We start from the raw sequence: 17,800 nt of genomic DNA, 5'->3' as shown, positions 1-17,800 counted from the left end.
GGGCCTCTGGGAGGTGACATGAGATAAAGCACCCGTCAGAGCCTATGACGTGCATGGAACACTGCACAGTCCAGGTGGTTCCTAACTCGCCTCTCCCGTGCTCAGCAGGCCAGCTCTCTACTGCGTTCTATTCCATTCCAGCCCGCAGAGTCCAAACCTACATCCTAAAGGTCACCAAGAGAAATTTTCCCTTTAGAAATATAAATGGGGGGAGGGTATAGAGCAGTGGTAGAGTGCATGCCTAGCAAGCGCAAGGTCCTCGGTTCAATCCCCAGCACCACCATTAAGAAGAAATAAGTGAACAAATAAACCTAATTACCTCCCCCTCAACAATAAATAAAAAGAGTTTAAAAAAAAAAGAAATATAAACGTATATTTCAGGTGCATATAAATACTTTCCTTTAGTTATGGAAGCTATACAGGTTCTCTGTAGAAAACTTGTCAACTATATAAAAGAAAATAATAAAAATTACTCACAAGCTCCTACACTCAGAGATAATAATTGTGAACATTTTAAGGTATGTCCTACCTTTTATGGGCACTGTTTTACATAACTGGATAATATTGATAATATAATACTGACTATTATTTTTCAACTAAATTTTATGATCATTTTCATGTGTCAATAAAATCTTTATAAGCACAATTTTAATAGCTATAATAATAAAATTACAGCAGTAACATTTTTCAAGGCTGCTTTTTTTTTTATATATTAGCTCCTTTAATTCTCACAATAATCTTACGAGGTTTGGTTCTACAACACCCATTTTACCTTCTGAGAGAGTGAGTCATAAAGCCCGAGGACATACAATGATACACTAGGAAGTGGCAGAGGCGAGATTCAAACACAGCCTTTGGCTCGGCAGCTCCCGCTCTTAACCATTCCACCCTTCGCCCCTGTTCTGACTTAATCATCATCCCCCTACTGTTGGACACTTAGGGTGTTTCCTGTTTTCCACTATGACCAGTAATGTTGTAATGAAATTGTGGATACATGAATCTTTGTTCGTGTTTTGTATGGAGCCCCAGAAATAGAATTACTGAGCCAAGAACATTAATATTTTGAGGATTATTGTATATATTGCCAAACTGTTTTCTAAAAATCAGTTTATGATCCTCTCACTAAGATTTCCACACTCATTCTGAAAAGCCCACACACAACGGATGCCACAGAATACAGCAAATGGGCTTACCAACTGTAATGGGCAGCTGCTATATTTGTAGCTGACGAACACCTTTAAAACAGCTTTTTTACGATACGTTTGTGTCCCAAGGGAACAGCCAGAACGTTAGCATTTCCAGCCTCCCTTGTGCCAGGGTGCAGGCAGAGGACTTAGGTCCTGCCAATCAAATGTACCCATGTGAGACTGATTTAGAAGTGGGCGATGTGAAGGATCAGGCACATGAGGGACACACAGCTTTGTGAAAGTTGGGTAGTGGTGGCACCCAGTCCTTTGGGGACAGCAGGGCAGTTTCTGGCATCAGGGCATGAGCACGGGCCTGGGACCACAGTGCAAGGTGCAGTGGGGGTATCACTGGAGCAGCCCCATGGAGTGTGTGGGCATTCCTCCTGGCTGTTTGTCTCTCCCAGAGACTCCGGGAGCCTCCACAACTGACAGAGCATCTGGTCTGCTCCAGCCCAGGGTGCAATGTCTGGCTGGGGTTTAGGTCCCAGGGAAGAGCTCCATGGCCGACAGTTACCCCAGCCCTGGTGCAGGAGGCCTTGAGTGGGCATCAGGGCAGCCCTCTTGGTCTCATCTGCCCTCTAGCCCAGACCTTGGCGGTCTTTTAAAGTTCAAATCAGCCTCAGGGTGCTCATTTATCTTTTATTCCTTTTATTTTTTTTGGTTTTATTTTAAGACCACCATAATAGCATTTGGTACTGATATAATTTTATGCATTCTTTGTCATTTGCCACAAGCACACAAATGTTTTACATAGTTGCAAAAACAGACTTCTTATAATGTCATATTCTGCTTTTATTCCTCATACAATAAAATCTTCCATACTGTCTCACATTGCTTTTCCTAATTATCATCTTCAATAGCTATTAATATTGTGAGCAAAAGCACCATACTCTTATTAGCAATCCCTCTATTACCAGGTATTTATGTTCTGTTTTCTATCATAAAAATGCTGAAATGAGCATCTTCATGCAGAGTTTTTTCTCTGCATCAATAACTTGAGGAAAATGAATGAATCCAAAATATAGAGGTTTCCATAACTTTTCATATATATTGCCAAACTTCTTTCCAAAAGGATTGTGCCAACACACGTGGCAAATACCGGCATGGTCTGAACATCAGCTCGGCCACCACCTCCCCGGCATCGCGTGTGGGCGGATGTCGGGGCGATGAGACGGCGCATGACGTTTTCCTCACTGTCTGCCTCCCCGTATGTGCAAAAGGAATGTAACACCCTTTATTAATCTGAAAACCTCCTCAAGGACAAGAATGAAATGAGGGGAAATCTCAGGGGTTTAGAAAAACTCTGTTGAAGCCATAACTTCCCTTTAGAGGCCTCTCTTATAAATAAACAGGCAACTGCTGAGGTGATGTGTCCAAAAGCTTCCCGCATTTGCTTACTTTGACCCCTGTTAAAATGCTAGAGGGAAGCTTATGCTACATACACCCTTATCTAAGTGGTCCAAGTTCTCTTTTTTAAAGTCAGTCATTCAGAGGCTGTCTAGAAATTTATGTCAGAAACTATAAAGGAAGATATTAACAATATGACTGTCATCAAAGCTGCCATATGACTAAAACCCTGTAACTAAAAGACAAACAAAAAATTGTGGGAGATATTTGTAACATACGTCAAAAGATAAATAGCCCTAATTTCCCTCATGACTCACCGGATCCAGAGGCGATTCAGAAGCATGTGGCAGCCAGCCTCCAAGATGCCTCCTCTGACCCGCCCCTGGAATTCATGCTCTGGAGCGGTCCCCTCCACCCTGCTCCAGCGCTGGTCTGTGTAATCACTTCTGAGATTAGGTCATAAAGGAGACCATGGCTGCTCACTTTGTGTCTCTCTGGGGTCACCCACTCAGGGAGAAGCCCTATGGAGAGGCCCATGTGCAAGGAAGAGAGGTCCCCAGGCAACAGCCAGCAGAGACCTTGGAGGCGGATCTTCCTGCCTCAGCTACACTGGCTGAAGTCATCACTAACACCTGCCAGGAGACTCAGCCAGGACCATGCAGCCAATCTGCTCTTGAACTTCAGTCCCACAGAATCTGTGAAGTGGTAATTTTTTTTAAGCCTCTAAGCTTTGGGATAATTTGTTATGCAGCAATAGAAGACTAATACAGTTGTGCTGTTTAATTTCCAAACATCTGAGGACTTCCCAGATAACTTACTATTATGTTTATGTTTCTTATCATTATTTATTCAACCCCTTTTCTGTCCCATTACCTCTCACCCCTCTCCTCCTGAGGCTCCAATTATTTAAGTGTCAGCCCTGGATACTGTCATGCTGGTCTCTGAGGCTGTCCCTTTCTTCTACCTTTTCTCTCTGGCCTGGATGATCTTGAAGGGCTGTGCCCTCTCATGCCTGACACCAGCGAGCCTCTCTGCCTCACCTGGCCCCTGCCCTTTACTACCCTTCCCTCCTGCCTGCTCCACGCCGGATGCCTGCCTTTTACACCTTTTGACTCCATGTCACCTCCGTTCTTTCTTTTTCTTCAACCTACATGTTTTCTTCCTTGTTCTCTGCTTTGGTTGACAATTCATCTCTTTCACCTGAATGACCATAATGCAGAATTTAATTAAGTTTATTTCCCCCCACTCTGCATTGAAAAAGCAGATTTTTTTCTTTAACACCAGTAGGCAATTAAGTTTCACTGTTTACTGTGACCACACAGAATGGTTCTTAAATAAGTTTTTGTCTCTGGCATAACTGCTGATATAATTTTAGATGACCCATTAGAAGATATAGCAATTCTTCTAAGTAAGAAAAGTCAAGGGGGAGGCCATGTTTCGTTGATCTCAAACTGAACTTAGCCTGTGTTTTGACAGTGGAAATATGTTTAATCCTTTATCACAAGCACTTAACACGCACACTATTAACCTGCTTTCATATGTCATAAGGAAAAAGGACAAAACTCTAGTGGTTTTGATTAGATCTAGAAAACATCTGTCATCTCAAAAGAAGATGATAATCACCTGAGGTTTGTTTTATGCTTCTAATATAAGCGCTAATATAAACATTAAATATCCGATTCACTATTTTCCAACCAAATCAAGTAGCAGACAGTTTTATCATCTTCACCAGTGTTTCTGTTCCATCTGGTTGCTCTCAGGATGTCTGCAGATTAGAGGAGTGTTTTGATTGCACCAGGTCTCACGCCACAATTCCTCCAGAAATCCTGGAGGTGAATCTGAGTGATGATTTTCTCCATTTCATCATTTGCCTGTTAAGCTTCTTCTACTATGGAATCCATAAGTATTCACAAAGCCCCAAATTAAAATGAGTCAAATTTGGGTGGGAGGAGAGTAATAGCTCAGTGGTAGAGCACACGCTTAGCATGCACAAGGTCCTGTGTTCAATCCCCAGCACCTCCATTAAAACACACACACAGATACATACAAACAAAAATTTTTAAATGAGTCATATTTTAAAAAACATCTACAACTTTCCAAAAAATAAGCCTGCTAGGAACTTTCTGACACTGCGGGTCTTAATCATTTAGGCTGGGATCCCTTGAGAATCTGATAAAAACTACAAACTCTCTAAGAAAACTGCAAATATGTATTTGAGATTCAATTTCAGGGAGTTCGTTAACTATCCGAAGCCTTCCCAATGGAGCCCCGTCAGAAACTCTTTGCTTTAATAGCCTCTGATCCACGGCACTGACAGGAGCGGAGCGACTTCTCAAACATTTTCTTACCATTGCTCTTGCTTCCTCACGGATGGATGGAATAGAAAGGATGCTGTACAGGGCTCCATTCACATACGGCTGAATCTTTAAGGGGAGAAAAAAACAGTCATTTGCAGGTTCTATAATACTGTTACAACTCAATTATCAGTCACCACCCTTGAGAACAGCCTGGCTGAGGAGGGTGAGCACTACCATCTTCACAGCTCTCCCGAGAGCCAGGATGCACGTTTTCAAATGACAGACATCTCCACTGGCAAGTCCCAGGGCAACAGCTGCAACTAAGGATTCCAAACAGAGTTCATCTTTCCCACACAAAGCTCACTCCTGCTGAATTTCATTGCTTAATTAATGTCATCCTGATCACTTGGGCTGGAAACTTTGAAGTCATCACTGATTTCTCTCTCTTTTTACTCTGAAATGTTGAGTCTTGAAGCCACTGGAGAAGGGTTGATGGAACCCTTCTTCTCCATATGCACTGCTACTGTCCTTATTCAGAAATGATTGTCCATGACATCATCGTACATGCCACTACGCCAAATTCACAAAAGGGTCTTTCTGCTTTTGATGTTCACTCTTTAATCCAACCATCATATCCTTGCCAAGATTCTATAGCATGAAACCTTCCATAGAACCTACCTGGAAAGTCCTAACTCCCTACTATAGCACACAGGGCCCTTCAGGGGTCTCTATATCATCTCTATATATCATCTCCCTCTGCTCCTCCCTTCCTGCCACATGAAGTTCACACGGCACACACTCCACATGACTTGCCCACACACACACCATGCTGTGACATGCCCTGGCCTGGTTCCAGCCCTCACCTTGCTGAGAACACTCGTCCCATGTATGTCTATCTGGAAAACTTAGCTCAGACATATCTCAGAGGGAGCCTTTCCTGAACCCCAGACAGGCTACTCTGCTTCCTGTACACCATTCCACATCTATGCCAGATTCAGTCTATTTTTTAATGTATACTTATGTCTCCCCTATTATGAGCCCTTCAAGGACAGGACCCATGTGTTACTCACACGGATAACCCCAACGTCAGGTCAGACAGGACATGGAAGGCAGCAGGTGCTTGATAAGTGAGCCGTCCCTGCTGAGCAGACTGTGCGCTACACTCTCCCCACCACAGGGGGCGGGGAGCATTTCCCGTAGCCCTTTTCCAGCACTGGGCTTTATTCCTACTCTCTATTTTTGTTAATCTTATGGGTGAGAGAAAGCATCCCATATTTGGTTTTATTTTTATTTCCCTGACTGCTAGCGAAACTGAACACCTTTTCATGTTTTTAGGCCATCAAGACTTACTATTCTGTAAACTGTCCATTTATCCTTTGCTCCTGATGGCTTTTTTTCTGGTTGACTCTTAGTTATCAATGTATAGGAGCTCCTCATATATTAGGGATATTAAACTTTTGCCATATGTGATGCAAAAATTTTTCTCAAAAAGTCTTTTGACTTTGATTGTAGCATCTTTTTCCATATAAAAAATTTTAATATTTATATAATCAACAATGTGTGTCTTTTATGGCTTCTGGCATTTATTCTTCAAGATAATGACTGTCTCATAAGGATAAGTGTGTGTAACATTTATTTGTGCAGCAAACACGTTTCTAGGCTCTAAAACACATCCAGGTCGATTTTCCAGCTCATTCTCAAAGCAAATGCATTGGCAAGAGTTAATGACAAGATCTGAATTCTTTGGTCTATTCAGTTTTCAGAGCTGACATATGGTTCCAACACTTGAAACCAACCTTTACTAACAGATGACAGAATATACTTCCCACTGGCGTCAACTGCCTGACTTGGACAGAATGGAGAGCAGAGGTCATTCAGGCCTAGAAGTAGTTCAGAGCTTGCTGATTTTGACATGTCAAAGTCATGGCCAGCGCTGTAACCACCACCAAAACTCCACTTGCTAAAGCAGCCCGGGCACTCAGCTGAGATGGGTGGGGAAATGTGAAAGAAATGACTAGAATAGGAACTCCTGGAACAGACTCGGGGAAACCACAGACTTCACTCTGACCCAGTAGTACTCAGTCCCATCCTGCCGAGACAGCCCTGCACCTGATCTGGCTAAAGAAGGCAGACCTTTGTGGAGGTTTTGGCTTCAGGGGCAAAGCGATGCCATGATTTCTGCAAAGGCATTTGCAGAAAGCGAGCGAGAGAGTAATCATATTGTTTATTAGTTTTATTAGTTTATCCAGACCTTGACTTTACTTAAAAAGGGCTTGCAGCCCATCGGCTGGAAAATCACACTAGTGTCAGGGAGGACATGGGTGAGAGCAGAAGCTAGTATGACCATTCTGTGGACAATCTGGCAGGACTCTGACCCAGACAAACGGGGTGAGCCCACAGGGACGAGTGTGCCCCAGGGAAGCTGGGGCACAGGCCCGCGTGGGGCAAGTGCGTGGCAGCCAAGAGTGGGAGGCAAGAAAGGGGACACCCTGAATAAAATGAGAGGGCTGCAAACACGGGGCTGTTGTGCAATAGTGAGAGTTAAAGAACTAGATGTATATAAAGCAACACAGACAGGTCCTAGAAACACAGTGAAAATACTAAGAATGAGATTTCGAGGGCAATACTATTTATACAAATTCAATACACTCACAAGATTAATACTTTTTTGAGCTACATATATGTCCACAGACATACATTAAATCCAACAGAGGCGTCAACGTGGGGGCAGGGGGAAGCAGGGGGAGACAAGGAGGGAAAAACAAAGCCCAAGAGGAAGCTGCACGGGCTGGCCGTGGCTGTGTGCTCAGAAACCAGGCGCTGGGAAAAGCCTCCTGCTCTGAGTTCCAGAATTTAAAAAATTATAAAAGTTCAAGCAGCTTATGCAAGTCCCTGGAGAAGGGCGAGTGCTGCAAGGACCCCGGCCAGCCCTCCCCCGAGCCCGGGGCCAGCAGCGCTGAGTACCTCGTGGTTTTCATGGCCCAGCAGATCCGAAAGAACTTTCAGCACGAGGCCCGCCACCTTGGCACACATGTTCTTCCCTTTAAGAAAAAAACCACAAAACAAAACAGGATGTGTCTAAACTCAGTGGCACAGTTTCAACTCAGGCAGACGTGAATACAAATCTTGGCTCCTCTGCTTATGAGCTGTGGGACCTTGGGGGAGTCACTGAACCAGTCTGGGCCCCGGTTTCTTCCTCTGAGGTCCCTTAGGGATTCTGAATGTCCACGTCAAAGGGCAATGCAGAACTGAGTAACTCAGTACAGGCTGACACACTCCAAGTGCTCAGTAAGTGGTGGCGGTTACTATCACTCAGGCCGAGCACAGAGAAGCATGATACACAATAGAGCCCGTTCTACCTCCTGAGACACAAACCGTCCCATAAAAATCCTACAGGTATTTCAGTAATTCCAAACATCATTATAACAATCACTGCAAATAAACTAAGGATAATTTTTAAAAAACTGATTACAATCTGGTGAGTGTTTTAAAGCTTGGATATTTGCACAGGCTATTTTTTAAAAGAGGAGACTGAAAACATCACTCACTCAGCCAACAACACACAGTTCAGTGGTTCAGATTACAGAGCGCCTGAAGGTGAAGAAGCTTCTGGGAAACACCCCCGAGCTATCTATCCAGGGGACCTTCTTCTCCCAACATGGGGGCAGCTCAGACTAGGAAAATCGTAGGCTGGACGTGACACCTCTTCTAATGAAGCTTCTTCCATCCCGAGTAACAGGTCATTAAAGTGGGATGGAATCTGTAGAAAAGCTAAAATCACTGTCTTTACTGATCAAGAACGTAAATGACCTGAGGTGTCACATGAGGGCCCCCATCTTCAGGGGCTGGAGCGGGGAAGACCGTGGCTAAGAGCAGGGGGCCTTGTTCAATATCGTTGCTCTGCCTGCAGCTTAGTCCTGTAGAATCTCGGGAACGTACTTCTCTGTCTTCAGATAAAATGAATCTTAGTTCTTAAATTCCTACCTTTGAATAATACCATGAAGATAAAGAAAAACATAAACTAATTCAATTTCCTCTTAATGTAGGTACTGAATAAATCTAAAATATTCTTTCCAAGGCCAGAATGGCATTTTGGCTTTATACCGAGTTGGACATGCTTCACACTCTTTTCTGTTTTGAGTTTTCTATGAGAGAAGCTAAAGGCAAACCACATCAGGCTCATGGATGATCCAGAGCCGGGGGCGGGGCCGGAGGCTGGAGACCTGCGCTCCGGAGGCAGAGGTTCATGAGCAGAGCAACCGAGTACTCCAGCGTGTAGTCAGACAGGCAGTCAGGCTCCTTCAGGATGTCAATCAGCCAGAAGATGAGGCCGTCTTGAATCATCGCTGTCTGCAGCGCGCGCCTAGGATGAAACGGCCTACAGGTAATTAAAGCTGGCAAGAATCCGTTTATGTAAGAGTACATGGTAACGTGAGTGCATATCAGAAAAGACACTTCACAGAAGCTACAGACTCTAAGGAATACAGACTCTACACAACTGAAACAACAACAATGAACTCTTTACTTTTCCAGGATATTATTAAGGGTTTAAAAAAAATAAGGCAGTAGGGAGACTTCCTATTTTGAATGTTTCCTTTTCAACATTTAGAATTAGCAGAGTATTACTTCAAATATTTAATATATTTATTGAAAGCTTTTGGTCTCCTTAACCCAGGAAACAGAGTCATAGAAATAGTTCATTAACAAACAGAATTTTATCTTAAGTCTAATCTATATAGGCACCTTGAGCTATGTAAAAATGAAGAAATATGAAAAAGAAGAGCATGAAGTCGGCTAAATACCATTTTGATTCAGATCTCGATAGACTGAGGGTAGTTTAATAACCTGGGTAATACAATCTACATGGGATTATTTTTCCACCCAAAGTCCAGGTGTAAAATCTTACAAAATCCAATGCCTCATCATAATGTGTTATGGTGAATGTCATCATGTCAGCCTTAAGAACTGATGAGACAAAGAATCATATCAGCATGAGAAATCATCTGAATTATTTGAAAATCCAAGCACCACAGTGGAACCACCATTGTGCATCTCTTGCTTAACAGGTGATGGTAAAACTTCCACCTGGGGCAGTATCTGTTCATGCTCTTCCTAAACACTACACCCACCCACTCAGAGCAATTTATCAGAATACAATGAAGATTACACTTGTCTAGTAAGACTAGCTACTTTCTACATTCATCATAGAGGCCCTGGAAGACTGCAAAAACATTAGGCACATTTCCAGAACAGAAAACCTTAAATTACCATTAGAAAAAAAAGAAAAAATTGGCAGTAAATACCTGCATTACTAGGCAGAAATATTTCTTCATCATATCTTATCTGTTACTTAACTACAGTTATTGTATTTCTAAAATTTTTCCAAGTACAGTCAACATCAAGCTAAATTATCTTTATAAATAGAAATAAGAAGGAAGTAGGGGGGAGAGTATAGCTCAGTGGTAGATGCACAAGGTCCTAGGTTCAATCCCCAGCACCTCCATTAAATAAATAAACAAACCTAATCACCCCTCCCCACAAAAAATAAAACTAAAATTAAAAAAAAAGAAGGAGGTGATAATTCTAGATATTATCTGGATATCTGGATTTTCAATTCATATAGTTAGAACAAGACATTTTCATCAGTAGGGACCTGGCACATAGTAGGAACTATATACCTACAGCTTTCCCCCACTAAACAAAAACACTTAGAATATGTCTCTTTTCAGGCTTTAGGTTATTAGTGAGAGTCAGTCAAATGTTAACCACACCTGATAGGAAGAAAGTGTGTTCACAGCAGGACTGACAGAAAAAGTCAAGGACTCATGGTACTAAAATTCTTAATAGTCAAAAAGAAAGTGAGGTGGTTATGATGGAATACAGATGCTGGAAGAATTAGCATATAACCCAGCAATTCCACTCCTAGATACCTGCCCAGCAGAGAAGAAAACATATGTCCACACAAAGACTCGTACATAAATGTTCATAGCAGCTTCCACACAATGGCCACAAAGTGCAAACAACTGAGATGTCTATCAACTGATGAAGTGATAATGAAATGTGGTCTAAACATATAATGGAATGTTACTCAGCCACACAAAGGACAAAGTACTGATACATGCTACGTGTGTGAACCACAGAAACATTACACCAAGAGAAAGAAGCCAGTCACAAAAGAACACAGCAGTACAGGTAATTCTACAGGAAATTGACAGTACAGGTAAATCCACCCAGAGCAAGGGGTAAGGATAAAAAGCGACTGTAAGTAGATATGAAGTTCCTTTAAGTGGTGATGGAAATGTTCTAAAATTAGATGTGGTGATAGTTGTACAGCTCTGTAAACAGAAAAATCACTGATGTAAAGCTCTGGGAGGACATCAGATCTGGTTTGAGAAGAGGTGTCTGATTTTTAGATGTCTAAGGTGGAACAGTTCCAAGTCATGACTGGGTCCAGACTGAGACTACAGGGCAGGTGGCTGAGATATATGGTCGAGGATCCAGGAGGCTCCACCCGGACCTCCACAGAACCACCTACCCCACTGGCCGTGCCTGCGCGTCTATGAGCACGTCTCCCTCAAGAGCTGTGAACAACTTGCAGGCTGAGGCTCTAGTGGGTTTTATTCATGTGCTTATCTCTAAAACTGGCACATGACTTGAGACACAATCTGGTGTCTAGCACCTGGTCAGCCCGAGATAATGTTCTTAGGAGAATACAATGGTGCTTTAAGAATGTCCACCTCCACCCGCAGCAGCCAAGAGCAAGATTTTGTGGATTTTTTGTTTTGTGGATTAGAGATACGCTTTCTGGCTCCATTTTGGAAAGTTACCCAACCTTTTCTAAGTATTCACTGAAAAATATCATCTGCCTGTTGGATTGTCACAGGGACCAAATAAGTGCAAAATAGTGGCTTAAAAACTCCACTCTGGTTTCACAGGAGCCACCATAACCTGCTGCACGGTCAGCACCTGAGGCTGAACTTCTGCAAGGCCCCCAGCACGTTCTCCCGGGTGATGGCATCCTTGTCCTCCTCCTTCAGCCTTTCCTCCAGCATCCGCAGCACCTTTGTGCTCTGGGCAAGGTAGAGGCGACCTAGTGATAGAACCAGAGATGAACAAGTGAGAGAATTGATCTTGCGTTAAGTTCATGCTCCAAAACCACTGTATACGAAAACTTTGCATGTAACACATGTAGAGTTTGGGTAATTTAATGTTCTAAAAAACTTATTAAAGGATATTTCATCTGCAAGTTGGTTTTAGTGACTCAACTATCTAATGAAGAGAAAATCACTTTTCTTGTCACCTAAACATGAGTCCTCACTGAGTTCTTGTGGGGAGTGCTGTCTTTTAGTTACCTGAAATCTTGAACCCAAAAGCCAGATCACGAGGGAAAGGAGGGTGAGGAATCTGTGTGCCATGAGCCCCTTAGTCTTAACACAGAGGCAGCCAAGCAGTGCTTTCTGGACACACCCATGGCCTGGAGAAGAAGGAGGAAACATACCTGGAACCCTATTATAAGCCTTGAATTGTCACTAGACTGTTGTGGACTTGTATCTCAATACAACATTAATTTCAGACGGAACTGTCAACAGTATTATATGAATGGTCCCTGACACATACCCTGGCTTATCAATGTTTGTTAAATGGATGGAAGAACAAAGGAATGAATGAAAAAACTTTTGGAGTATCACACAGCTGCAATTTGAGAACTCCCTTTATTCATGCTAAAAAGAGTTCAAACAAATTAGAATTTATGGATGATAATGGCATTTTGTAAAATCACTTTGAATTCAGTTATGGTGGCACGTTATTTTTGAAATTTTCAAATCCTCTTGATTTAAGAGGTTTAGTCTTTTGAAGGAAATGGTACAGTGCTTATTGGGATCAGCTTTAATTATTTCACCAACCTTATTTTGCCTTAAGAGGAAACTGACCGAAAATGCATTACCCATTATCTTGAAAGCAGTCTAAAAAGTACTATGTTACAAAACCAACAAGCTTACAAAATAAAATAAAACCAGAGGCTTGCAAAATAAATTCCAAAGCCATCAAAATTTGCTCTGACATAAATCCAGAGATATGACAATAACTAATTTTTCACAAAAGACCTTAGATGCATTAAACAATAACAAACTGAGGAAACACGTCATCTCCAAGAAACTTAGGGAAGAATGTCCATTTTCTTGTTTTAAATAATTTTAATGAAAATTTTATCAAATTTTTATTATTAGTGCTTAAAAAATTTTTTTTTTTTTAATGGAGGTACTGGGGATTGATCTTTGCATGCATGATCTCTAACACTGAGCTATTACCACCCACGCTCCCCCAAGCAAGAATGTCCATTTTCACAGGGAAAAACACATCCATAAGACCTAGCTCTTCTCTTTGAAGGAAGGCTGGCGTCTCACCTTCTGCCAGGGACGCGAACGCATTGATGAGCCTGGCCATGTACTGCCGCACCACCTCACTCTTCGAGTGCAGCAGCTGAAGCACACTCCTCTGTGGGAAGACACATCAAAAGAGGAAAAATAATGAGGTTAAAGAAAAGTGAGAGAGAAGCCTATGTGCCCTCTGCGGACCTGCCGTTCTCTTCCTCTGTGTGTGTTTATTAGAGGGGAAATAAACAGACTAAAGCCAAACATTTCATCTGGAAGTCTTGATTTCCAATGGGTTTTTTTCTGAGAGCTGGCAAAAATAAGTTATTCAGACTTCCAAATTAGGAGAAATAATCATACAAAGCGCTTAGGACAGTGATTGACACAAGGAAGCAATACTGTTGGCTGTTACGGTTGCTGATGCTTTTCCAGGTCAGAATGATTGAGCCAACACGTGCATCTAATTCTGCTCCCTCCAAACCACAGTAAAACTACAGTAAGTGATGCTTAAGGGAGACATACATTCTCAAGGATAGAGAGGACAGCCCAGGAAGCTATAACTACACAATTCTGCAATCAGGAACGCAGGACAGTAACATACTGAGCAGACCCAAGCATGCCAAATGGGAAATGGGAAATTACCCAGTGTACATCGCTTAATCCTCAAAAGGCTCAAGGACTAGAGAAAAATCAAGAAGAATGAGTGCAAGCTGTTAAAGCAGCAGTCTGATGTCACTCATGCCACTCCTCCTGTGTCCCTCCCACCACACACTGGGAGCGCTCGCCTTTGAGGGCAACACGAAGGGTGTCTGGATGCGGGGCACGAGGCACAGATGAGCAGGGCTTCTACACCAAAACTGAGAGTGGGTGGTGCCTAAAAACAGAATGAATGCTAAACAGAGAGCCACCCCCAGGACTTCTCCCTGTACCTGGATTCTGGAACTCTGGCAACCAGACCCTTACCCTCTAGGCAGGAGATCAGAAGATGCTTCTTGGAGGAAAATAACCAGCCTGAGGGAAAAGAACCAGAGCTCCTGAAAGCGGAGGTTCCCAAGAGATGGCCTACCAGGATCACCCTCCATGGAGCTCTACGCCTACAGAACCTATCCTCACAGTCCGAACTTCCAATCAGCTTCAGTCTCCCCACATTAGGAGATAACCAACGTCTACCAGGAACTCAATGGAAGTTTCCAATATGGAAAATAAGGCCAAAACAAATGGGGCAGGGCAGAGAAGCAACTTGGAGGAAATGAGACTGTGCAGGGAGAAGAAAACTAAAAATAAACATTTGTCACTAGTATCCTCAGAGGTGTAAGACGCGATATCGTACCCATGACACAGCAGAATGCTATTTAAAAAGGAGACGGAAAACTGAACAGAAGGGTTGGAAAATAAAGATGAGGAAATCTCCCAGAAAGTGGAACAAAGAGAAAAACACGGAAAACATGGAAAACATGAGGGAAAAGTAAGAAAATTAAAGAACCAATTTAGGAGGGCCAACATTCATAAAGAGAAAACCGAGAGAGGAAAATCATGAACAGAATAACTTAAGAAAAGTTCCCAGAACTAAAGCTGTCAGATTTAATGGGCTCACAGAGCATTCAGAACAATGAATCAAATACACCTCATGAAAGACATCAGTGGGAGACTCAATAACACTGGTGAAAAGAGCAGATTCAACATCTTTCTGGAGAGAGAAAAAAAAAACAGGTCACATACAAAAGGTCAGGAATTAGAGAGGCTTAGGACTTTTCAACAGCAACATTGAAACCTAAAAGACAATGAAGCAATATCTTCAAAAGTCTGAAGGAAAATTACTTATGACCCAGAGTTCTATACAAATAATAAAGATATTTTCAGACATACACAGTCTTGAAAAATATACTCCCCATCCATTCTTTCTCCAGAAGCTATTAACTAAAGAATGTGCTCCACCAAAAAGACAACAGAGAATACTGGAAAGACAGCCAATTCAGGAGAGGGGTGCTGGGAATCTACAGCCATTTGGTGAAGAGAGATTTCTGGAAGGCAGCTGTGCCCCAGATGCAGAGGGCCACAGTGCAGACTGAACGGAGCTGCCTCAATAGAGGGACGCACTGAAGGTGTCTGCACTGATGGTGCAGGGTGCCTACTGCCACTGCACCATCTTTATTTAGGAAAAATTTTTATTGAAATATAACATCCATACAGAAAACCGCACAGATCATAAGTGTACAGATTGATGAGTCTTCAGCAAGGGGACATGTGAGTAACCCACAACCAGATCAAGGAACAGAACCTGACCAGACCGCCAGATGCCCTTCTGGGGTCCCTTTCCAAAGCAATGACAACATCTCTCGTAGCTTCTAACATCATACGTTAGTTCTGGTTTTGAAATTTTTAACAAATAAAATCATGCAATTGGTATTCTTACATGTCTGACTTTTTCATTCAGTATTACGTTTGTGTGACTCATCCATGTTGTGTGTCTCTTCCCATCGATTGGTATGTCCCACTTCACAGATATATCACAGCTAATTTATCCATTCAGTTCTTGATAGACACTTGAGTTATAGCCAATGTTTTGGTTCTTATAAGCAGTGCTGCTGTGAATATTCCTGCACATCTTTTAGTGAACATATGGACACATTTCTATCGGGGTTATACTTAGGAGTGGTTTTGCTAGAACATAAACTATGCAGTTTTAGCAAATACTGCCAGGGTTCCAAAGCAGTACACTGAGTAACATACATTCAAACAGAGTACAAAATACCTGGGTAAGGTGAGCCCAGACTCACCTGTACTTGGATACCCTTGCCCATGTGCTGATGGAGTTCCAGCTCCCCTTTCCACATCCTGATGTGTGCATCAGCTGTGGGCAGTCTTTCCACCCCACAGAAGTGTTCTCATGTGATCAACTCCTGAGAACTAGAAGTAGACCAGGCGAGCTTAAAAACCAAAATGACAGAGCAGCTCACCATTCCTCTTGGCCATACATATTGCTGCCGGATAACCAGTACCTGGTCAACCTTTCAGCCCTGCCAGACGTCCTATGCTTTCCAGGACACTCTCCTGACCTTGACTACCAATGTCCCCAGAGGGGACCAGTAAGAGCCCAGGGAAGTTATGCCTGATTATAATTCAGCGATTTTGTTCACGTCATCTTTCCCTGAATGCCTTCATCTAATGCGGGAAAAGTACCCTTTCCCTGCAGAGCAAGGTTTGTACTTGCTACTCAGCAAACCCCAAATCAAACACTGTATTATTCAGGGTACGCATACAAATGGGGACACTATAAAGAGAAGCATGGAGTCAGGTAGGGTATAGCTCAGTGGTAGAGCACATGCTTAGCATGAACAAGGTCCTGGGTTCAATCCCCAGCACCTCCATTAAAAATAAATATATAAATAAATAAACCTAATTACCACCCCCCCTCCCCAAAAAGAAATGCATGTAACAGATAAAGACAAAAGTCAAGATGCGTACACCCATGTTCAATGCAGCATTATTCACAACAGCCAAAAGGTAAAGGCAACTCAAGTGTCCATTGATGCATGAATGGATAAACAAAATGGGGGGGGGGTGTATTATGAAATATTATTCAGCCTTAAAAAGGAAGAAAATTCTGACACATGCTACAACATAGATGAGCTCTGAGGATATGATGTTAAGTGAAATAAGCCCAGGTATCTAGGTATCTAGGGTGGTCAAATTCAGAGAAACAGAAAGGATGGTGGCTGCCAGGGGCTAGGGGAAGGGGAATGAGGAGTTTTTGCTTAACAAGTATAGAGTTTCAGTTTTGTAAGATAAAAAGAGTTCTGGAGATCATGATGCACAGTAACATGCGTAGACCCAGCACAACTGAACTGTACATTAAACATGATTAAGATGGTAAATTTTATATTATGCTTATCTTGCCACAATTTTTTAAAAAGTTCGGATGGTGTTTAACTTTTGATGGAAGGACAGGGGTGCAATCTAGTAGCCTCCAAGTTACTGGAGTTTCTATCTCTTAATCTGAGTGGTGGAAACATTGGTATTTGTTTTATTTATTATTATTCTTTAAACTGTTCACACATGTACACTCATCTGTGTGAATGATATATTTCACAACTGAAAACATGATTCTGAAAAACAAGACAAAATTCCTTTGATTTAAGGAACCGTTCTTTTCATAAATGCATATATCATGCTAGATAGGTGAAACTGTCAAATGTGGAAAATTTGACATCATAGCACCTCCAGCAACATGAAACATAGTGGCACGACTTCAAAATCAGCTAAAAATGAAAAACTCAGTTCTTTGCAATTTGGTTAGATTTGATTCGTTTCAAGGTTTTTTTTTTTTTTTTTTGTCTAGAACAGTGATTCTCAAAACATGATCTGGGACCAGTAGCATCAGCATCACCCGAAAGCATGTCGTGTCGGAAATGCAAATCCGCAGGCCCCATCCCAGACCTGCTGACTGGAAACTGCAGGTGGGGCCTGGTAATCTGTTTCACCAGCTCTCCAGGTGGTAATACCGCACACTAAACTCTGAGAACCACTCAGCCAGACGAACCAACCAACAATTAGTTCAACTTCCAGACTGAAAGGGTCAATTTGTTTTGGTGTTATG

The 17,800-nt window shown here is 42.4% G+C and overlaps 1 protein-coding gene across 5 annotated transcripts in view; it reads right to left on the bottom strand.

Annotated features, from left to right (window-relative positions):
• The window catches only part of ARMC9 (armadillo repeat containing 9), a 142,056-nt gene that overhangs the window by 75,428 nt on the left and 48,828 nt on the right, over positions 1-17,800 (bottom strand). For all 5 annotated transcript variants that reach the window (XM_045517458.2, XM_074364476.1, XM_045517456.2 and 2 more), the window contains 5 exons: positions 13,237-13,327; positions 11,798-11,921; positions 9,055-9,194; positions 7,796-7,872; positions 4,883-4,957 (listed from right to left, as the gene is read on the bottom strand). In XM_045517458.2, coding sequence (XP_045373414.2) covers positions 4,883-4,957; positions 7,796-7,872; positions 9,055-9,194; positions 11,798-11,921; positions 13,237-13,327 — 507 coding nt within the window. The remainder of the gene's footprint in view (positions 1-4,882; positions 4,958-7,795; positions 7,873-9,054; positions 9,195-11,797; positions 11,922-13,236; positions 13,328-17,800) is intronic.

Source organism: Camelus bactrianus, chromosome 5 (assembly GCF_048773025.1).
Source record: "Camelus bactrianus isolate YW-2024 breed Bactrian camel chromosome 5, ASM4877302v1, whole genome shotgun sequence".
NCBI classification, from domain to species: Eukaryota; Metazoa; Chordata; class Mammalia; order Artiodactyla; family Camelidae; genus Camelus; species Camelus bactrianus.
This window is presented reverse-complemented; position numbering and strand designations above follow the sequence as displayed.